Raw genomic sequence first — 24,402 nt, forward strand, 5'->3', positions numbered from 1 at the left:
TTTACCATTGCTTTTTAAAGGGTAGCTTATTTTCTTTCCCTTCACCTCAGGTGAATTCTGGGGTGTCTTGTTTGACATCCATCTGTGATGGTGAAGGAACTTGGGGAGAGTAATATGCTTGTCTTCCAGAATATTATCCACAGCCAGCTCTTCAGGAAATGCCAGTCTACCAGCACCATACTGGGCAAGTATGCCTAGTGGTAGACAGCCTGTGTACTCTGATTCCCACTTCTAAGAACAGAAGCCTTAGGAAGGGGTCAATGCTCTTTTTTATTACTCCATCAATGAGTCCCCTACCTATCTTCCTTCAAAAAAAATGGATCCAATAAAGTCTATTACAAGATCATATATATTTCATATGTAAGAGCAGAGCATGTTTCACAAAAGCAATGTCATTAAATGTCATGCCTTGACCTTTGTGATCCAAGTAGTAAAAGTCATTTGAAAACTAGTGCTGGATGGTAATAATCCCATGAAAACAATATAGTATAAGAGATTAACCATGCCCTCCATGTTTAGTCATGTACCTGGCCGTTATTTCCCCTACGTACTCATGTCTCAGTTCTTGATTCTCCTTGAAAAAGTCCAGATGGACTTCTCTTGTCTCCCTGGATATGGCAGCAGTTGGTACCAAAGGTGAGACTCTGATTTTGTATCCTAAGGACTAAAGCATGAGAGGATAAGAAGAGATGAGAGGTACTTAGAGGCCCCTCAAAGGGACATTTCAAATCCTTCACCTCTGATTTTTTTATTCTAAGAATATAGTTTTCCCTTAACTCCTGAATTTGAGCACATTGTGGGTAAGGGTAGCAAGCTGTACCCAAGAGAATAAACAAGGAAGGATGGTAGATACTAAAAATCTAGTGTATTCACAAATAGAATTTTGAAGAATTGTTTACTGAATGAGTTCAAAATATAAACAGAAAATTAGAATTAAAAAATAATTCAAAGTTCCTGTTTGTTTCTCTGATTACTCAAAGTCATAATTCATAAAAACAAGTTGTTAAGTCAGGTGGGTTTGAAAATGTACACCTGGGCTCTCACCTACTTGCTATTTTTTCTTTTTCTTTCTTTCTCTGCCTCTGTGCCTCACTCCTTCCCGTCATTCAGCAAGTATTCTTTGAGTGTCCACTTTGAACCCATCAGGGCCATGAGAGTCCCAACGTTGGCATGGCCCAGGCCTCTGCCTTGCAGAGGATATCTGCCACCTTATATCAATCTGCTGTTGAGGCAGATACTGAAACCAACCTGAAGGTACCAAGCACAGGAGTCTCAGACACCTCTGACTATTGTGCCTTTGTCTTCCTCCAATAGCTCATTCCCTGGTGGAGATGTTAGAAGTTAGAAAGCTCAGAGGAAAAATGATGAAGAAGTTCATTCATGGAGTTGGAGATTTTCTGTTCCAAGCTGGTTGTTTGCTCCTATCCCAGTTCTTTACATCTTTGGACTCTCAGCTCCAAACTTGCTAAGGTGGTTTCTTCAAATTTCCATGGTGTCATACACAGGACACCTATAAAAACTTAAATCAAGCAACCACTTATGGTAACTTTTGAAATATGCATTATTTTTTAGAGTTCTGTTCTTTTGAGAAGGAATAGGCAAATGATGAGTGCATTTGAAAAAAATATGTATTTCCATATTGTTTTAGTCAGCTATTTTCACTGCTCTGACTAAAGGACCTGACCAAAACAATTGTAGAGGAGGAAAAGTTTATTTGAGAGCTCACAGTCTCATAGGTCTTAGTCCATAGAAGGCTGGTACCATTCATCAGGGTTTGAGGTGAGGCTGAACACCATGACAGAAGAGTGTGGCAGAGGGAAGCAGCTCACATCATAATCAGGAAGCAGAGAGAGAGTGTCCACTTGCCAGATACAAATATATACCCAAAGCAATGCCCCAATTCCCACCTCCTCCAGCCACACCCTACCACTTCAGTTACCTTTCAGTTAATCCCTATCAGGGGATTAAGTCACTGATTGGGTTAAGACTCTTACAACCCGATCATTTCTCCTCAGAACCTTCTTGCATTGTCTCACATGTGAGCTTTTGGGGGATACCTCATATCTAAACCATAACACATATGCATGTGAAAATATAAATTAAGGATACATATAAGCTCTACATTATAATTGCCAATGTATTTTAATGCACCTGTGTCAAATTTCACTGAAATATTTGCAGTATTAAAAACTTGGGACTTAATAGGTTAAAAGATTAACAGTTGGCTTTAAGAGCCCCTAATGATTGAATAATGTGGATAAGTATGACCTCCCAAGGATTTTTACTTCAAATTGTTCTAAGAATGTCCTAGTGGGACTATTTCATCATAAATAATCACCCTTTCAAAACATAATACATGATATCTATCATTCTCTAAGTACATACACAAGATCTTCAGAGGTTTGCAGCTCCTCTAAGTCTCTAATCTCTATCTTTTGCTACCTGGTGGGTATTTCTTATAATTAAAAAAAAAAAAAAAAAAAAAAAAAAAAGCAGTGTGCTTCCTCAGACCTAAGTGTTTTTTTAACCACAAAGGCAACCTCAACTACAATTCATACCGTTTGCTCCTATGAACAATTAAAAAATGGCTGAGGCAAAGGAAGTTCTTCAGAAACCAGGCACCCCTGACTCTTGGAGGTGGTGAGCGGGAAAAGGATTCCTTTCTCTCTTCATAACCTCAAGAAAACTGAACGTGGCCAGTGGAATTCTTGCTAGCTATTCCCAGTTTGACCTCAGGCTTTTACAGAAACAATGTTTTCCATGAGCAGCTCTTGGTTAAGAAATTTCCTCTCACCCTTAGAGTCCAACAAAGCAGTAGTTTATAAACCCTCAGATTCAACTCAAATGGTCTATGCTGGGCCATCCAAGCTGGCGAGAAATATAATTTCTGAATAGCTCTGCGTGCTGTGTGCTTGGCTCTCATTTTATAGACAGGATTTTTTAATACAAAAAATATGCTTGGGTGAGAGGATGTTGAGTACTCCTTCTGGAACATACAGAGAAGTTGTAGAGAAGGGATATCCCTTGAGGTAAGGGAAAAACGTGTGTGAGGAGGTTCTTTTTGTAAGAGGGAGGAGGATCTGTCTGCCTTTCAATAAAGAACTTCAAAATAAGCTCCTGGTTATCTTCTTGTTTGCTCTCCCTCTGTCATTTTCTCCTGATAAGCTGAATTGTTGAAAATGACTGCTTTATTCCTCACAAAAACCAAGGGACTTATCTAATGCTAGGCTGTTTTCAGAAGCAGCCGGATGAGGAGAGAATGAGAGGAGGAAGAAAAGGGAGGCGGCCATACTACAAGCCCCTACCTGTAAATAAGATTTTCTAGTTCTAGTAAAAAAAATAAAAATAAAAACAAAATCCTTTACTAACTCTGTATTCACTGACAAGATGTAAGATGTGTTAAATTATAAAATAAGAAGGCATCCCTCTATCTACTCATAGGGGTTTTCATTAAGAAGCAGTCTAGGGCTGGGGAGATAGCTCAGTAGTTAGAGTGCTTGCCTTGCAAGCACAAGGCCCTGGGTTCTGATCCCCAGCACTGGGGAAAAAAAAAAAAAAAGGCATTCTACAGCCACACAGTGTGGCATCCTGATGAATCTGCAGTAAATAAATAGCATGCACTATTTCCGGAAGTACTCAGACTGTGTCTCTTCCTTCCTTTTCAGGTTTCTCGTGCAGTGAAACAGTTTCCATCAACTTCATCCATGTGCCTGGCCACCTACATCTCAGACAGGCACCAGCGCCTTTCTTTTGAAACATGTAAGCACCTATCACCCACTTCAGACCTGTTTATATGGAATGCCAGTCACGCTAAGCCTTGGGTGTTTACCTGCCGAGTTGTGTAGTCAAGTTAAAGTGAAAATAACTTGGTATCAGCACCCACAGCTCCTCAGATGCTTATTATGCCATACATGAGACACCCAACTCAGCTAGGTCATCTTGGCTATTCCCCAGCCTCCATCCCTTATCACTTTGTGGTTTCTTAGGACCAAGTTTAACAGCTGCCATTTTTTCCCTCTGAAAAAATCTTTTCTTGGGTATTATGATTTAAATCTTAAATGTCTTCCAAAAGCCCATGTGCTAAGGGCTTGATTGCCAGCCTTGGCACTATTAGGAGATAGTGAAACACTGTAGGAGGTAAAGCCAAGTTGGAGGAAGTAGTTCATTGAGGTCATGTCCTTGGAGAGGATATTGGGGCCCTGACTGCTTCCTCTCTCATTTTGCTTCCAAGCCACCATGTGGTGAGCAGCTTAGTTCCATCACATACTCTCTGCCATGATGTTCTGCCTCACCACTGACCAAAAGCAATGGACCCAACCGATCATGGAATGATACTTCTAAAATCATGAGCCAAAAAAATCCTTTCCTCCTTTAAGTCGATTTATCTCAGGTTTCTTGTCACAGTAACAGAAAGTAACTAACACACAGGGGAAGTCAAGGCTATTACATGACTTACTTCTTATTTCCTTTTGTAGTGGAAATGCCCACATGAGCAAAAGGTAGAACTGTGGGATGCATGGTGCACTTTAACCAGGCACCTGAATGTCAGGAAAAGGAAAACTTTCTGTCTCCTCAATAAATGCATACTGAATTAGGAGAAATGGGTTAGGAAGGAAAACTGGGATGACCTTGTCTTAGTTTGGTTCTCTTTCAACTACAGGAACACTTGAGGAAAATGCCTTAAGGAAAAAAGTTTGATCAACTATGGTAACAGTAATCCATTCATTCAAAGCTGATAAGTTTACCTAAGAAAGGAAAATTATCTGAAAATGGTTACAGTGTGTTATTCAAACAGTCTTTGTTTTATCAACCCAGTAAGATGCCAGATCATCCCTTTGCTCTCTCTCTTCTCTGATAAGGTTGGCTAACCCTTACAAAGAAAAACAGCCTTGAATGATTTCCCCCATCTTTGTTACTTGTGTGGGCTTTTCAATCCCAGGATCTTTTAATCCAATACAACTCATTTTAAATGGATGAGAATGTTCTACCACCCAATCTAAATACCTTTGGGAACAGAAGGGAGCTCTCATAATTAAGAACTGTGTGGTGAATACCAAAAAATGGCCCTGCAACATTTGCACACCATACTCTGGTTGGGATGGGGGAATGTGCAGAGTGAGTATTCACAGTCAGGATGAGTAACCAAAAGCAGATGGTCCAGGCAGTCTGTAAGGCAAAAGGGGATGACAGGGCTGGGAGCTGACAGGAAGCCCATTGTGAGGCCTTGTAAGTTGAGTCACTGCAGTGACACCCAGATGCTCTCTCTCCTTTAACAATCTCCTGTAAAGGATGCTGTTTCTGCCTCATGGCCTGTGGCTGGTACTGTGTGTTTACTGCCCATGATCTTGCTAAGGTTCTGAACCTGTCTGGCTCGATCAGCTTTCCCAAGTATTTTTATCCCAATTCCTGTTCTATGCTTAGAACACACACGCTTCCTAGTTTGGTCCGATCTACCAGATCTCTGACATTGAACCTGCTCCTGAGGAACTGGGCCTCCTGGCATTCTAAAGAGTGTCTGGCTTTATCTCCTTACTTGATTCTATGCTGTAAGTGTTCTGAACCTGAGCTGATCACCTTAACTTGACTCCAAGATACATACACACACCATTTGAGTACCTACTACATACCAGTTTGAGGAAGTTCAGAGGTAGGCAAAACAAATATCTTTCCTACCTTTCCAAATCTTTGCATCCAGGGATGAAGGCAGATATTAATCATATGCCCTGTAAACATACAGTTACTGATTGTGATGAGAATCATGAGAAGAATAAAATGTTGTGAAACAGACTAATAGGAAATACCTTCCCAAGAGACTGAGATTAAGCTAAAACCTGAGGAATTAGTAGAAGTCAAACAGACAAAGAGCTTTCCAGGCAAGAAAAACAACATGACCAAAGATATGCTGGCAAGAAAGAACTTGGCAAATGCCATAAAACTGAAGCAAGTGAATGTGACTAGAGAATAGTGAGCACGGAAAAAGCAAACGAGGCTGCAGAACTCAGCAGGGAAGGCACAATGGAAGGCCTGTAAGAACTGGGTGCTCTGTTCTAGGGTAATGGGAGCCACTGCAGGATTTTAAAGATGCAGAATGACTGTGAGCCTATTTACATTGCTCAAAGGGCAAAGGTAAGATGGGAAGTAAGCAGAACCTTAAATAAGAGAACGGTGTCACAAACCATGGGACAAACCTCCAGAACTCTGAGCTAAAATGAAATTTTTCTTTTTATATAAGTTTATCTCAGGTATTTGTTATAGCCAAGAAAGCTGACTAACCCATCAAGGTAACGGAAACCCAGATGGGAGCCACAGTGGACAGGATCAAAACTGATTGTAAAAGAAGCACAGCAGCAGGATTGGCTTTTAACAGAACAAAGAAGTAGAGTGTTCCTGATTCAGGCACCATCTCACAGGTTAGGAACTTAAACCCAGAGTGGTCAAATCCAGGCTTCCCATCCAAGGGAATAAATCCTTCAATAGAGCAGGAAAAAACGAATAACCAGAACTTCACACTCAAAGAGATAATCCTGGGTACAGCCTCCCTTACCAATATCACTGAATCCTCGCAGATACCAGGAAGTCCTTGGTGTCAGAGGTGGTGGAAGGAAATGTGTATTTTGTTACAATGCCAGGTTGATGGAGGGGAAATTTAGTAGGATTCCTTTTCTATGGTCAGGAAATTGAATAGTGTTGAAATCAGAGTCGGAACGCAAAGGATTTTGTCTAGAGGCCAGAGTCATCTTGCAAGAATCCCCAGAGCCCATTGGTAGTAAATATTGATAGAAGCCCACAGTGAAGGCTGTTGAATTGTGTGGATGGTATTTTAATGTCTATATAATCCCCTTGGTGTGCAGGGGAAAGATGGGCTAACTAATAAAGTGTGTTGTGAGTGTGCATGTATACATTGTGCCTGTGCGTGTTTTATTTCTCTGAAATAAGGACAAAGATATGTACGGAAAGTACAGAAAGGATAATATCTGAGAGTGACATGGCCTCCAAAATACTGCATATCATCACCTTAGCAGACAGACGCACATTTTTTTTTTTCCATTCTGAAAAACAAATAAATAACAGTGGTTAAATTCATCTTACAAAAAATAAAATAAAATAAAATCAGTTGACTCACCAGATGGAAATGGTGTGAACTGCTTGCTTGTGGTACGTTCCCCCTTTTATGACCCCTTTAGACAAAGTTAAACCCAAAGGAGGAAAGAGACATTTTATCTTTGTGTTACCAGCTCTTCTGTTTAATTCTTTTGTGACATGTCATATATTGATTCCAAACCTAGATTTTTCTTATTTCCAGAAAGAAATTGGAAAGAAAATATTCAAAGTTTCACTGGATTGTTATGTTTCGCTCAGATATCAGGAAAGCACTATAAAATGAAAGCACCCTGTTACCGTGTGGCACCTCGAAGAGATAGGGAAAGGCCAAGAAAGAGTGAGGAGCCTGACACAAGTTGATTCAAGGCCATAGTCTAATAGTACAAGGTATTAACTTAAAAAAAAATTAACCATGAGAGGCTAGGGATATAGCTCAGTTGGTAGAGTGCTTGCCTAGCATGCACAAGACCCTGGAGCATCTGGGTCACCACAATCTGCAGCACCACCACAAAAAAAAAAAAAAATTATTAATCATGAGACAGAATGTGAACCTGGAAAAACTTCCAAGTTATCCTAGATGAGAATATCATGCCTCACTTTTATTATTTTTCTTGTGCTACAGTGGCTTCCCACAAGTCGGGCTTGCCCATTGTGACCATAAAAATAAGTACCTTCTAAAACAAGTAAGAGTAATTTTTGTTTGCTCACTCTATTATTGCCACCTTAACCCAGAAAATTCGAAAGACAGTATATACGAAGTTACATAGAGTGCGCTGTTTGAGAGTTGCAGGTATATCGAGGGAAATGACAGGTTTTTTTTTTTTTTTTTTCCTTTATTCCTGGTCTAGATGACACTGGTAGATAATCATGGCAAAGGAAAACACTAACTCGTACAACAGGTTGAAAGTTCCTTCAAAGGAGTTATATCCAATTAAAAAAAAAAATTGTTTCTTTTCCCAAAGAATAGGGTTTCTATTTCTTTTCCCAAAGTCAGGATACAAAAAGTGTAAATTGGAAATAGCACTGACATAGCCCTTGGTAGCGGTTCTGGTAGTAAATAGCTGTATAACCCCAGGAATGTAAATGAACCTCTCTTGAGTTCAGTCACATCATCTACAAATGTGGAATGCAACCTGAAGATCAGCGATTGGATTCTAAGGAGGCCTCTATTACTTAAAAGAGTAGAAACATGGAAAGCCCTTGCAATCATGTCTGGCTCACAGTAAACGCTCAATAAATATGAAATGCTCTTTTAGCATCACCATATGTGTTATTTAGGCAAATAACTGAATTTCTCTTGATTCTCAGTTTTATGTATATATTTTATTTAGAAATGAAGTTAGACAGCTATTATTAATATTAAGTGAGAAAACATTTGTTAAAGTTACAGGCGCAGTACCAGGCAAGAACAGGTGCTCAATAAATTTTTTTTTTCCTTACCTAATGTTGTATGGGTTTATCACAAAGAAACAAGAACAAGGGCAAATGAATGAAAAACAACAAGAAAAAGCAACTTGTTCCCCCATAGAAAGATCTTTGGAGAAACAAAAAAGGGTTATGGCACCCTATTCACTGGAAACTTCTGTTTACTTATATTTTTTTAATCTGAAGCTAAGGGTATATAGCTCAGTGGTAGAGGGCTTGCCCAGCTAACTGAGGTCCTGGGTTCGATCCCAGCACAAAAAACCAGCAAACAAAAATAAAACCTTCTTTAAATAAACCAGCCAAAATTTAAGAAGTCAAAAATTTCATAACTATCACATCTCTTAATTTTTTTCCAATTGCAGTGAAAAATACATGACATAAAATAATTTGCCATCTTAACCATTTCTAAGAGTACAGGTCAAAGGTATTAAGTATATTCATATTTTGGGGCAACCAACCTCCAGAATTTTTCATCTTCCCAAAATGAAATTCCATACCCATTAAACAAATTCTCCCTCTGGTATAACCACTATTCCACTTTCTGTTTCTAGGAATTTGACTATTATAGGTTGTTTATTTGAATGGAATCATAGAGGATTTTTTCTTTTGTTACTGGATTATTTAGCTTATTATGACATTCTCAAGGTTCATCCATGTCGTTACATGTGTTGGAATTTCCTTCCTTTTCAAGGCTGAATAATATCCCTTTTTGTTATTACATATACCATATTTTACATATCCATTCATCCATCAATTCTTTTAGTACTTTTACTCAAAATCTTTCTTAAAATAAATACTTCCAGCTAACAAAATTGCACCTTTTCCTCTTCCTTGCAGGAAGGACCCTCACTTTAGCATGTCTCCTTTGCTTAGAGGAATCAAAACCATAGAGAAAATAGAACTCATTTCTGCTTCCTGCTCCCAACCTTTCACATGCAAAATTATCCTATTGTTAATGAGTTCTCCTCAAACTTCAGCCTGTACTTTCTTCCTCAGCTTAACTCAGACAAACCAAAATATTGTTGTGCATTTCTTAACCATAGGACACCTTCTGAGAAATTGCTGTGGGGTAATATTGTCATGGTGTGTACTTACACAAACTAAGACAGCTGCAACCTGACCCAAACTATGACATTGCCGGGCCCGTCATGATGTCACTAGGCCAAGAATTTTTCAGTTTCAGTATAATCTTTTGAGACCACCATTATCTGTGTGGTCCATCAATGACCAAACCATCATTACACAGCACATCACTGTAATAGAAATAATAAATTCTGTTAATTCTGTTTCCTCATCCACAGAGGAATTATTACTGTAATCTACTCTTTTTGACAGTCCTGCTCTCATTTCTTATCTTTTTCTTTTAAGGGAAGAAAAGGGAAACAATAGTGATTCTCCCAGAGGGGAAAAATATTTTTTTCCCCAAACAAGAGGAGATGTGGAGATTAGGCAATATGGGCACTCAACATCAAATTCTTGTGGGATTCACATTCTCCGTTGTCCATCTGCCTGAAATTTCTTTGGATTTTGTTCTAATAAAAACCTCTGCAGAATGGAAAAAGAAAACACCCAGAGTTCAAGTCTGATTTTTCAGAATATTTAAATCCTACCACCAAAATGCTCTGTTTAACTGAGAAGAAAGTTTAAAAACTCAATCAAACCAATTCCTCTTCTGCCTTCTCTTTCAAAGTTCTGTGTCAATAGCATCCACAGTTGCCTCTCGTTCAGATACACAAGTTCAAACTACTTTCTAACTGAATTTCCAGTTTCTTGTTGACTAAAATGGGTGATGAGTATTATTTGTCTTTCAAAGGGGGATTAAGTCTTCTTTTGCTTTCTAATTAAACTACAACATGAATTCCAATCAAAACTGAGCCACAAAACATCTCTGCTCTTAAAAAAATGGTTCAAGCTGTTTTTCAGGACGCAGGTGCAGTCTCCTAGGACCTAACCTAAAATGACCTTGAAATCCCTGCAGAACCCAAAGTCTCTGAAGAACTGAACCAAAGGAACGAGAACAGGCCTTTGGGGACCTGGACTAGAAGTCAGGGTGACATCAACAGTCGCAGGAGACACCAGAATGACCCACAAATTTTGCCTGGACCAGCACACCAGGCTGGACTTTTCCACCAAGGCTCACCTGCTACCAATCAGTCTTTCATTTACCTTTACCCAGGCTACTTAAATTACTGAGCTTCCTGCTTAAATTCCTTCTTTTCTGGCTTAAATTACTCTGCTTCTGGTTTAAATTCCTTCCCTTCCAGCCGACCCAGGAGACAGTTTTGACCTTGCCTCCTACTCTGTATTGGGCAGCCTTCAAGGAAGCATTCCTTTTGCAAACACCCATTGCCATAACGTTGGCTTCTATGCGTCCCAGGCAGCAAGCCCTTCCTGGGCATCACTGTCACTGGCTGTGAGAGTCTTCAAAAGTGTGTTGCATCATTCCTATCAAATTGCATGCAGCTCGATGCTCTTCTCTATCCTTCTGCATTGGAGATGGAGCCTGCAGTGGTTTTTCTCTGTTCCTATATCCCTCTCTGGCCATTCCTCCATTCTATACCCTCAGTTTTATCAAAGTGATCGGCATTACAATTCTTAATATGGCAGCGTCTGTATGCTTTCTCTGGGGACTAGTGGGAAGATGATCCACTTGGCTACCAGATTTGCCAAGAGATAACTGCTGGTGGATTTAAAGAGAAATAAAAGGATGTTCCAGGACCAGGAAATAACTATGGAGGTTTAAACAGAGGAACTCTAGAGTCCAGTGATCCATGATGAACAATTAGTTGCATGTAGCTATATATTTTAAATGTGCAAATAATTTTATTTAAAATTAATTAATTTAATTAAAATGAAATAAAATTTAAGATTCTCTTCCTTGATTGCACTAACCATATTTTTAAACTTTTTAGTAGCAGATGCTAGTCAGATTTCAAAGTGCTAAATGACCATGGACATCTAATAATTATCAGATTAGACAGCATAGACATCTCTGTCAATTGTAATAGTTCTGTTGGACAATGCAGACCTAGAAATTTCTAGAGAGAGAACCAATTATGCATTAACAATAGCATGAAAACATAACTTATTGTCCAAACACAAATACTTCTGAGAGAGAAAAGGGGAGTTACTAGTGATTATCCCAGGAGATTGGGAGTGTATCACAGTGGTAGTGCCTGTGGTTAGCAAGTCCTCAGTTCAGTTCCTAGTACCAAAATTAACATATGAATAAATAAATATATTTAGAAGCACCGTTGATCTTTGAGGACCTCTGTGTCACAGAATTACTCTTTTGCATTGTGTGTGTGTGTGTGTGTGTGTGTGTGCATATGCGTGAATGTGAGAGAGAGAGAGAACATTTTGGAGGACAGCCAAGAATATTGAAATTTTTTTTCATTTTGGAATGCCATCAAATTATGAATCAAGCATATAAACCAAAATCTGTTTACAAGTATACTTGGAGGATCCATATCCACTTGGAATTGTCACCGGTTATCTTTACTTAGAGTGAGGTCCCCAAGCTCCTGCCTGGCTTCTATTTGGTGACAGATGTTAACATAAACACTGGTATTCTCTGAGTTTAAGATAGAAACAGTCTTACGGGATGGGATCTTCCATCCAGTGCCATCAAAAAGGGATGTACATTGTCACTAACTTCTCAGTCATATGGATTCAGAGATATTATGGCTCTTTTTTTCTATTCCTGAAAAAAATCATAAAGGAAATAATCACGTGGTTTCATGCCTCCCTGATTTGGGTTGGTGGACTTTTCAAACATGACAGAAATTCAGCGATGTCATCATCACAGTTCAAAGATCCCACTATCCAGACTAGACTCCCAGCTGGTTCTGCCTGCAGTCTCTTCTATCATTAAAAAAGTAGAGTCATTCCTCGGTATTCTTTAAGGATTGGTTCCAGGACCCTGGTGGATAAAAAAAAATCTGTGGACTGCCAAGTCCTTTATATAAAATAGCTTAGTATTTGCATATAATCTGTACATATCCTCCCACATACTTATATCATCTCAAGATTACTTTTAATACTGAATACGATATAAATGCTATATAAATAGTTGTCACGCTATATTGTTTAGGGATTAATGATCAGGGAAAAAGTCTGTCCATGTTCAGTTCATTACACATACAATATTTTTTTTTTTTTCAGATATTTCAATCTCTGGTTAGTTAGTTGAATCCACAGTCCTCAGATACATTGGGATGATTTACATTCACTTATTCTCACTGAGGGGTTATCACTAATGACATTGTATGGGCTCTTGAGGTCCAAAGACCAGTATACTTAGGGACTGTAATTCAGACCCCTAGTTAAAGACCACAACTTCATACAACAAAAATTAACCCAGTACCTATGATGTGCCACGCATCTCCTTGTGGGCATTAGGATGTGGCCAGGGATAACAGTGAGTACCCTATCATCACAGAGCTTATATCTAGTGGGGGAGATAGACAACAAGCAAATGATTGACTGAAGATCATTTCAGATGGTGATAACTGATATGAGTAAATGAGGTGACACAGAGAGTGGCCACAGTGGGAAGAGTCAGCATCAGAGGGCATTGTCAGTGGGAGACTGTGAAGGGGCCAAGGGGCCTGAAGGTTGGAAAGGAATTCAGCAGGCTAACATGGAGTATTGAAAAGAGCTCTGCATTTTCAAAGGCAATCTGAGACAAGGCTTGGAAACCTGGCTCTGGTGAGCAAGAGAAATGAGCAGAAAAGATGAAGTGAAGAAGTGAACCGAGGTCTAGGGGGCACCTTATGTGGGCTTGTGACTTTGAGTGTAATGGGAAGGCATTCAAGGGATTTAAGAAAACAATAGGATCTGATTTACATTTGTAAGGTGACTGAATGTAGCATGCAGAATGGATTAGAGGAGTGGTCCTCAAGTTGGGGTTCCAGGCAGCAGCGGTAGGATCACCTGAGAAGTGTTGATTCTCAGGCCCCGCCCCAAATCTCCTGAATCAAGCTCTAGGTGTGCAATCTGGTAACCTATGTGTCAACAGACTCTCCAGGAGAATCAGACGCATACTTATGTATGAAGATCGCTAGGTTAGGGGAAGACGAAAGTGGATCATGTGAAAACAAGTCAGGCAGGACATGTTCTTCCAGATATTAGTGTTCTTACTGACATTGCTCCCGTGCTATACGGCTAGACAGATTTCCTCTGAGAAACGCTCTTCTTAAATTTAGAATTCCCTCAGGTGGTATGAAAGGGAGGGGAAATCAAAGGCAAAGAAGTTCTTTTTTTTCTTTTCTTTTTTTTTTTGGTCAAAGTCCATCTTTTACACAAAGTGGTTAGAGACCTCTTTTTTGGTGGAGAAAGTGTGGAATTCAAAAGGTTGCACTCAGACCATTTAGCTAAGAAAAAGCAAAGTGAAAACTAAACTCTTTTCATATCTACAGCTCATCACAGATGAAATAGAATAATCTTTCTGTAAACATGGGAGACTGTGTTTCATACAGACCTGCCTTGGGGATGTTCTATCCAAATGCAATTGAATGAGGTGTTAGCTAAATTGAGAGTAAAATCAATTAGCAAGTCCTAATAGAGGACAAATCTCTTTACATGCTCAGAAGGGATTCTTATATGTGCACTTACACCAGAGGGAAGTAAAACCTTTATTTTACACCCTTTCCTCGTCCTCTGTGCGAGAAGATACAACATTCTTAACTAGGAAACCTCCTCCCAGGCATCACTGGAAATACCCACGCTCTTTCCATGGGCTTACTGAGCTGAACTGTTATGGTTTGCCAGGGTCATCCTTGGCATCTAGACTCCCATGGCACCTGCGAATCACTATAAAACACAGACTTCATGCTGGAAGGTAAAATAGTATATCCATGTCTGTTATTAAGAGGTTTTATAGAAATGAGTTTAGTCAATTGATTAGCCAGTCAGCTACAACAGGAATAGAATGGTAATAACAATGGAGGGATACTTAGGAAAGTACTGGAATACTTAGGAAAGTACTGGAGTAAAATGCAAAAGCCAAGGATGGACGCAGATATGGTTCTAATCTGTCACTAGTCGTGTGATACTGAGAAAGTCATATTAATGCTACACACCTCAGTTGACTTATGTGGTGCGGATCAAAATTAGGATTACTTTGAAGACATCTTGCATGTATTAAATAAAATTTTGTCATAAAATTCCTGGCATTGTGCTCAGAACACAGAGATTAGTGAATACAGATGATTTCCCTCTTCCTTGGTCCTTTCATCCACCCCAGGATATGGGTTGGGGAAGAGGGAGAAAGTATCACACTTAAAAAGAGAAAAAAAGATAGCAACATTTTGTTTATTCTGATTTTTCTAAAAGTAAAATCATTAAACTTTTGTTATCTCATTTTTGTGTAAGATCATTGTCCTGTTGCCTTCTTAAAGGTCCATGATGAAAGTAAAGTGACCATCTCAAGTCCTTAAGGGATGACTTAAGGGTGCCTTAACACCCTTGCCCCCAGTGCTGGGGAGTTTCAGCTCCTAGTGTGCAGGAAATCAACATTCCTTCCCCTTCCAACTACATCTAGAAGGACTGGAACAGGGCCGCAATTCCCCTGCTCTTACAACTTGCCTAAGCATTTAGAAAGATATGGAAGCATTCAAACTTTATGACTTAGAGGCCTAAGTGGTAAGTGCCTATGTCCTAAAACAATGTTCACTGTCTCCACTAATGGAACAGATTTTGCAGAGTTCTGAAAAGGACCTACCCAAAGTCCAAATTAAACAAATTAGAACAAACAAACTAAAAAGAAACAAACGTTTTTGTGACTTAACCAAGGTCATATAACAAATTAGGGTAGCATCACTGACCTTATCCAGTCAACATCACGTCTAAGCTCTTCTCAAAGGGCACAACCGGTGCAGCCCGGTTCACAGCACACAATGTTCCCCTTCAAACAGTGTGAACTTGGAAAGTGAGACTATCTTTAGAAAGTCTCAGTGTTCTCTAGAGACCAAACAATGCAACACTGATTTGAAAATGCTTACATTTTAGAAACAACTGCAAAATAGATTCATTTATTATCCCCAAAGTAGCAAAGACCATCCCGCCTCACCACACTCCCAATTGATATTTTATTTGTGGGGAGGTATTCTTTTTCCCTTTGCTAGTAAACATTATTTGTAGCCTAATAATTTATTCACAAAATAATCCCACTTATCTGTGTTTCTGAGATTTCTTTCCTAGGAGACTCAATATATTTAATGATAGCACCACAAATATGCCCAATAAGACAGTGCAATTTGCAACCTAATAGAAAAGGATATGTTAACAATACAACATGTTTTCTGTATGAATAACAAAAGAATTTCCTCTGAGTGTGTTGGCCCTGAGATACAGAAGGGAGAGCAGCAAGACACAGCTGCTCACGTGATCTCCAAGAGTAATTTCCCAGCAAAGCTGAGAGCATAGGTCATAACCCATGTCCAGCACTAGTGAAAGGCAAGTAATAACTGGAAAGAAGTCTGATCTCTGTCTGCCAGACAGGCCATTTTTTAATTTGTTGCCTTTTTTATGAAAAAATAAAAAGAATACAGACCAACAGCAATAACCATGACAACAAAAACTTCAACTATGAGGTAAGAAAAAAAATCATATAAATACTACTGCAGACCCACTAGGGAAAACAAATTGCTGTATGCTTAGAAGATACAATTGACATCACATGTCCTTTGTATTCCCCAGATAAGACTGTCTTGAGCCCCAGTGCCAAATTATTAAAATGTCTGGTATCCTCCCTGTTATGTGATGTCCTCAAAAAGCTCATGTGTAAAACAATGCAAGAATTGTTCAGAGGTGGAATGGTTGGATTATGAGTTGTAAAACCTAATCAGTGGATTAAACCATTGACATGGATTAAGTGGATGATAACTGTGGACAGGTAAGGTGTGGCTGGAGGAAGAGGATCACTTACGGAGTGCCTTTGGGGTTTATATTTTGTCCCTGGTTAATGAAGCTGTCTCCTTTTCTGACTCCTTATTGCCATGTCCTGAGCTACTTTCCTCCACCAAGCCCTTCTGTCATGATGCTTTCTGCCTTATCTGGCCCCAGAGTAATGGAATCAGCCAACCATGGTTTCCTCTGAAACAGGAACCAAAATAAATCAATCCTCCTCTAAGTTGTTATTGTTAGGTTTTTTTGGTCACAGCAACAACAACAACAAAAAAAAAAAAAAAAAAAAAAAAAAAAAAAAACTGACTAAAACACCCCTGGTTACTCTCTTTAAAATATTCAAAAGACCTAGGAGTTTAGAGGTACAAAAGAGGAGAGAAGTGGAGTGATTCTGACATCCTCATGCCAAGAAGAGAGACCCTGGCATCTGATCACTTTGCTACTTCACTTCTCACTGTCATATGTGTTGGTCCTCTATGACACCCAGACTTGATGCCCGTCCAAGTCCCTACAAGCCTCCTCAGGATCTCCATGCAAAGATGATCCTGCTCCCTCAAGTGTGCATCTAATCCACAATGTCTTTAGTTCCCAGAATCAAAATTCTGTTCATCTTTTCCCTTTGCAGTCTTTACCACACCCACTTCCCAACCCCTCCTGGTGGTTCAAGTTTCAGCCCACAGTGGACAGAGTCACCGTCTTGGTTTCTTCTGTGGGATCCACTATTTCTTTCCTCCCAAATATCAGGCAGATTTCCTCATTAACACCTGAAATGAAAAAGGTCTCACAGCACGAAGAAGCCCATGCATCCACCATCTAAGTGGGATGCCCAGATTGTGTCTGGAGGCCCATTAGATACAAAGCACTAAAGATACAATTTTAAAAAAATTGTATTGAAATTGTTTTGAAAGTCACCTCCTGAGGTGTATACCCTGATGATGTGTGATCATCATGCAGTATGACAGAAACTCCCTCCATCTTCAAGGAAGAGCCCAACGCAAACATGCCAAAGATGATTCAATCTCAGAATGAGGTAGATGACTCTTTGTCACTTCTTTCACTAGAGTAGAAAAATAAGGCAACCATGTTCCATCAAGAGTGGAACATCCTGGTATGATGAGGCTAAGAGCTAAAGTATCCACACACACACGCAATTAGTAACTTATTCATGTGTCCTTTCAAATACCTACTCCTACAATGTGCATTTTACTACTTGCTCAGTAAATTTTGGGCAAATGAGAAGCAGAAGAAATGATAATATTGCAAACTAACCATACACATTGATATGTGCTAGGTATCCATTAAAGTACTGCTTGGCCTTTCACAGACATCTGTATCTTTTATTTGAAGCTTTGCAACAACCTTGTAAGATACATATCGTTAAATTTATTTTACAGAAAAGAGAATTAAGGTTCACAGAGATGACAAATCTCAATAGAAAATAGTCAACCATGAAGCCAGAATTTGAATTCTCATATTCTTTTCCATTTTACAACTAGATGCCAGCGAAAGAGAAAGCAAGAAGCAGCTAAATTTTCTAACTTCTAAAAGAGGAGGCCAAGACTGAGTTGGAAGAAAAAAAATCAAATAATCACTGTTTATCTTAAAATTGTTTTGGAACAATTTTATTTATGAGTGCTGACTTTACCCCAGGATCCCTGGAGAAAATATAGACTGCCTGACTAGAATATTATATGAAAGTCCCAGACTGTTTGGAGGGCAGCTTATGTGGAAAGAAGGGGCATTGTGTTAGCAATGTTAGTGGTTGTCCCAGAAATTCTACTTTTCTCATCTTATTACTATCCCAATATCCCAACTCAGTTGCTTGGATTATAGAAAAATAGGGCATTAGTAGGAAATCCTAAAGGCATTTGCTCAGAGTCTTGATTTCCTTTGCTTTTCAAAGACCACCCTGCATCTCAATTAATCGGATGTACTATGTTCATCTTGCAAAAGAGAAAACTAAGATAGAATCAGAGAGGCTAGTCAAAGATATTGGGGAGTTTTCATATTCAACACTAGATCTCAAATTTCCTAATGCTCAGTCCTAGAATCCTGTTGGACACAAGAAGATAGTAAGGAAGAAACTACCTTTTTCAAACCATTTTTTATTTGTTTGTTTTGTCTTCTCACCCCTTGCTCTGTCTTTCTTTACATCACACACACACACACACACACACACACACACACGCATGCATAATCTATATATGAGTGTGTGTATGTGTGTATTTATATATTGCACATTCTTAAGACAATGGCCTCATACTAAGAACTGTTGGGTGTGGATCAAGGCAGGGAAAGTCTTGTACTGAGGATGTGGTAAATTGGTTCACTGACATCTGTTTGCATTTTGTTGAACTCTTGGTCATCCTTTACGCCTTAGAACAGATGAAAGAGAAATTGGGTCTGCTCACACCTAGGTCATTTAAAAAATTAGAACATAACTGGAACTCCCTTCTGAAACTGGCTTACTTGCAGAACATGGAGCAATAGATATCATCTCTCTGGTACAAGCTTTGTAATAAGAGAATAGTATGATGGTATCTGGACTTTGCTCACAGTCATCATTTTTGTGTGTGTGTATCTACCTCATATTCAGATATGATATAATTTTTGTGTGGCTTCTCTACTCGTTGGTAAAAGGGCGCTATTTCTCAAGAAGAAAATCCCTGAGGTCTAGGCCAACGGGGTCCCTATCTTGAGCTCCTGAACTTCAGAGGTCCCCACTCAACTTGCTGAACGTCAAGGGCAAGGACTCCACAGGGTCAACAGTACATACCCACTTGAAATCCATTTCTGCTGAGGCCCGTGCATCTAAGACCATGCCCTATATAAACAAGACCCTGGAATTACCAACCAAAAGAGCCTGGAATATACTTCAGGACCTGCACAGCCTCCTACAAAGGAGCAGCCTCAATCTACAGAGAATATAGCCAGTATGCAGATCCATAAGTGACCGGGGGGTAGCTGTTTGTGGGGTGGGGAGAGGGCAGACAAGCAGAGGTTAGACATGTGAATGCAGGTGGGTGACTGCCATAAACAAAAGATGGAGAAAGAGAGAGTAAGCCTTGGAAGGGTGTAAGCTCAGAGCTTAGAATGAAGAGATGGTCTCCACGTGCAGTTTTGCCCCAGGTCCTGCAATGGAATGAATATTGTGCCCAGGAAGCAAAGCCTTGTAACAAGACTCACTTCCTCCTTCTGCTCAACTTGCCTTCCACACTGTAACCCATCCTTTGAAATCACTCAATTTTATCAAGTCTCTGGTTAAAAATAGTCCATAACATTTGTTGCTTACAACATAATAAACCCACTCTGGGTTTTCCCTGCATCTTTCCTTACAGAAACCTCCCTTCCTCACCACCAGCTGTCACACTTGCATGTTGACCACCTGGGATGATCTATTGTTTTTTTTAACACAACCAGTTTAAGACTGTGTACCTTTAATCATGATGTTCTACTTCTCTGGCTAGTAGATAGAAGGTGTGAAATAAGTTTGTGTGGAATTGAACTGTAATCATCATTTATTGACATGATAGAACAATTTTAAGATGTTTTATTTGTGTTTTCTTTGTATATCCCTGTCCCCCCATTTTAAGCAGGTTGCCTACCATTTTGTATTCATTGCTATGGGGAAATTTTTTCAGTGTAGAAAGAATATGCTTATTCTTGGACTCCAAAATTTTTCTCATGTACTAAAAAAGCCTAAACTTTCTACAGAGATAACGTTTAAGGGAAGTAATGGTGACCATGGGCAGATGATTTTGAGAGGAAAGACATAGAGTCAGAGAAAAAGAAATGTCGGGATAGCAAAAGGGGACAGAGAATGGCAAATACCTGAACTTCATGTCAGTGTCTTGGAGGTTCCACATCCTCAGACAGATTGAGGAGCTTTAGGGCTAAAGTTACAGGGATAATATTGAGTCAGTTTCCACAAAATTAGTTGGACATACGACCAGGACATCAGGCTGTGGTCTTCTGCAGTGTTAATCAAGTAAAGTGCAATATGTTCCCACAGCACTTCAGTCATCAGATAAAAGAGAGAATAATTAGATAAGCAGCCATTATTTCTATCCCAAGAATGGGTTTATCATTCACCCAGCAAGGGACAGGATTATTTTCAGCTATGGTCACTGTCACCAAGTTGATATGCTCATTGGTTTTCAGGTTATCTGATTAATTTTGAATAGGATTTCCTTAGACCATGGCTATAAAAGGAAAAGTTTTCTATGCACTTATTATTGGTCCTTTTATGCCATAATATTTTTTCCTGCACAACTCTCAGCCAAAGAGATAATGTAAGATTGATAATGTAAATGAGTCCAAAAGTTTCCCAGGAGGTATTTCTACTGAACTAATAGAAAACATTTCCCAATAGACACAAGCAAGTGTTGCCTACTTGAAGGGCCCATAAACCTGAACACCTCAATCTCAGAAGTTAGATAAAGTTGTATCTAATTAGGATGAAAGAGAAATACTGTAGATTAATTGTATTGCAAGTTTCCCAATACATAGGAGTTGACCCTTAGCAATCAATTCAAAAGAAGACCAACTATATCCAAACTTAACACTTCCTATCTACCAGCAGCTTGCATTAAATCTCCTACGTGTTGTTACTCTATTCTTATTGTCAAAAGCATCTTAAAGGTGTTTCACAATGGACCTGCCAGTAAGCAGGTCCTCTAAACCCCCTCCTATCACATCAAGTGTTTTGCCTTGAACTCATCCCATGAGTCAACTTAGAATGAGCACAGTGAACTGCAACTTGGGATCCACCTTCTTTACTTCTATGTCTAGGTATTCCGTTAGGTTGAAGAATTCTAACCTAACTAACCAATTGAGTCTATTTTGATACTGTACCAAATCTAATTCAGGCAAAAAAAAAAAAAAAAAAAAAAAAGAAAGAAAGAAAAAAAATGAAACAAAACAACTTTTTATAATCCGTAGTTTTATCCTGGGAGACAAAAATTTTTCAAGAAATAAGGGAGTAGAAAAGGTTAGGAGAGTCTAGTCTGAACATTAATGCTGATTTATTTTTCATGGGTCTGTTACTTGCCAAATTGTCCTATAAAAAATAATCTATATTAGAAGAAAGCCAACAAACTCTATATTCAGTCTTAGATACTTAGAAGAAAGACAACCAATGATAAGCTAACAGAGTTTGGGGCACAAAATTGAAAAGCACTTAGCTATTCGTACTTACTGGTTGAATTTATATATCCCCCCTGGAAAGAGACCTGAATCAAGATTTCTCCCAGCTTCCTCACCAGTTTTAAACTCATAACAATGGTGAAGATATGCATGCCACCTTGGGGCATTATACTGCCTTTCCTCCTGGGATGCCAAAACATTTCACTTACACCAGCATTTATCCCTGTTGAGATGAGAAGATAGGACAAAGATAATCAACTACTTGGTAGGCCGTCCAATCCCTTCTCTCTGTTTCAGATCCCTCCTCAGGCAGGATCTGCACTGTATAGTGGCCATGACAGGAGATAGAGATTCTTTCAAGTCCTCCATCTGCAGGGAGCCTTATTTAAATGTAAATCAAAATCAAAACACTTCCAGATTTGAAATGCTCACAGTTCAGCCAGACCTTGTCCTATTGTGGCAAAGTTGAAAACACTCTTTTCAACTCAGTGAGTTCAGAAAACTGTTATAAGTGGAAATACTGGAGAGAAATTAACATTTTAATATCCTTTTAAAATTTTGCCTCAGTTCCGTTTCAGCTCCAGTAGTACTGTTTTAGGCAAGAGCTTTGTGCAGAATTCTCCATGCTCAGCACCAAACACTCAAATGTTTTTATTTAACTTTTAAGACTGTTGGACACTTCAAGAACTTGTTGTTTCTCCTGTGTCTGAGAAATTAACTCCTAAGAGTCTTACTCTTGGGAATCCTGAAAAGTTGTATAAACAGTCTCCTTTGATAACTAATTAAATGACTGAGTAATCCACATTCCTGAGTCATGTCTATCTGATGTTTTCCCAGCATTTGCCCCAAAGTGGCACAGGGACAAACTCTTTCCATCTTCTGTAGTGAAGGAAGACTTGCCATTTGCAAGTTAAACAACAACTAAAAAAAAAAAAAAAAAAAAAAAAACCACTAATGCAACACACTGAACCTTCTATACTTACTAGACTGTGTTGAGGTTTGGAAGTTAACTTGGAGAGCCAGGTATTAGAATAATTTTTATTTATATAAGGAATTAATCAGCTCAATTATACTGGAAAGGAGGGAGACTGCAGAGACTTTGGGAGAGCCTGTGAGGACTTAAATGTTGTCCTTACCTGCCCCTGTGCTTGGTGCTGTTGCTGTGGAGTCCACGGAGTACACAGGGAACAGATATGTGGAGATAAATAATTCTCTCTAGATGTCTGCCTCAGTGCCACTTGGTGGAGCTGCCTTAGGAAGTGAGGACCTGTGTCTACCAGGTCTCTAGGGTGTCCCCCACCTTTCTCCCAGGTTAGAAAAACAGCCTGGGCAACATCACCCTACACTGTCCCATCTCTTCAGCCTTCCCTGCACCATTCTCACTGCCTAGAAAATTCTCCATGTTACAAAACGTCCTTCATTACTTACAAAATTCTACACATCCTCACTGGCCCTCTCCTTCCTGAAGCAGATCTCCTCCCCAGGTGGGATTGCCTTTGCTTCTGAATTGCCAACCACTTGATGGCCTCAACATTCCTCAGACATTGCAGGGTTAATTAATTGAGCACATGGATCCTTTGTCTTCCCTTTCTGATCATAAATACCTTAAGGGCAAAGACTGTACAATTTCTTACTCTTTTATCCCCACTCCCCAGGCCCCATAGCGCCTTGTACGCAATAGCTATTCAATGTATTGACTGAGTAAATGAATACATGAAGACTTTAAAGATTCCCCAAAAGCCAGGACTGATTTCAGAGAAAACTAATGAATGGCTACAAGGAGGAGTTAGTAGTAAAGTGCCAAATTCAGCCACAATTTCAGATATGCTGTAGTTGGAAGGTTACCTTACAACAAGTATATAAAATTGTGGAATTTGTCAATAATAGACTGCTTCTGCTCAGCATCTATCTGACTAGTAAGAGGAAAAAATTCCTATGCTACTAATTCTTAAGTCTAAAGGGAAGAATTGGATAATTCAGGGGTTAGAACATGAATTGTTCATGCCTCAGGATTTAGTCAAGATGTAGGATAAAACATTTGTAGATCCTGAATGTTAGGTTCGTGAGTGTTTTGAAACTTCGTGTATCTTTTCTATTTTATGTTTATTTTTATTTTTAAAAAATCAAAATATCCTTAGAAAATGCAGAGTGTGTATGTATATATATTACATATGTGTGAAGAAGGCTGTGAGGACATCTCCTAAGAAGAGAAGTTTTAAATTTTCCCCAGTATTCATTCTACTCTTTGTCTACTCTTTGTCTGTAGTTTTTCTGGGCACATAATTACCTAACTAGAGATGAACATTGCCAGCCTCCTTTGTGGCTTAGTGTAGTCAAACAACATGGTTCTAAATTGTGGGCATGAGAAGACATAACCTGTGCATCTTCTAGGTCATGTTCTTGAAAAGAAACTGTGTCCTCCACTTTCTCTTTCCCCCTCTTTCTCTCTTGGGCACAAACAGGTAGAAGTGAACGTCCTCACCCATAATGATAAGGGCAACATCCTAAGAGATGGCAGAGTCACACCACAGAAAGAACCTTTGGGCCTTGCCTGCCCCCATGAACCAAAACTGCCCTTGATCCAGACTGTCTACTAGCCTGGAGTTTTATATACCTAGAAAGTTAACTTCTATCTAATTCAAACCACTGCAATTATGGTTTTTGCTAAAATAGCCAAACCAGTATCCTAACACAGTATGTCAACAAGGTGCTATATAGATCCTTATTTTTAGAAAATTAAAGTGAATTTTTAAATGCGTGTGCATATGTATAGTGACAACTCAGGTTTTGAGAAACCAGTATTGGGAATCAGTTATCAACTGT

At 39.2% G+C, this 24,402-nt stretch overlaps 1 protein-coding gene across 1 annotated transcript in view; it reads left to right on the forward strand.

The window, feature by feature from the left end:
* Positions 1-1,170: 1,170 nt before the first annotated feature.
* LOC306644939 (melanoma inhibitory activity protein 2-like) overlaps positions 1,171-24,402 on the forward strand; it is a gene marked incomplete at both ends in the record, with an annotated part of 180,540 nt that continues 157,308 nt past the window's right edge. Inside the window, 2 exon segments of the mRNA XM_079112177.1 lie at positions 1,171-1,254; positions 3,666-3,759. Coding sequence (XP_078968303.1) covers positions 1,171-1,254; positions 3,666-3,759 — 178 coding nt within the window.

This window comes from Sciurus vulgaris, assembly GCF_902686455.1.
Source record: "Sciurus vulgaris genome assembly, chromosome: 15".
In the NCBI taxonomy this organism is placed as follows: Eukaryota; Metazoa; Chordata; class Mammalia; order Rodentia; family Sciuridae; genus Sciurus; species Sciurus vulgaris.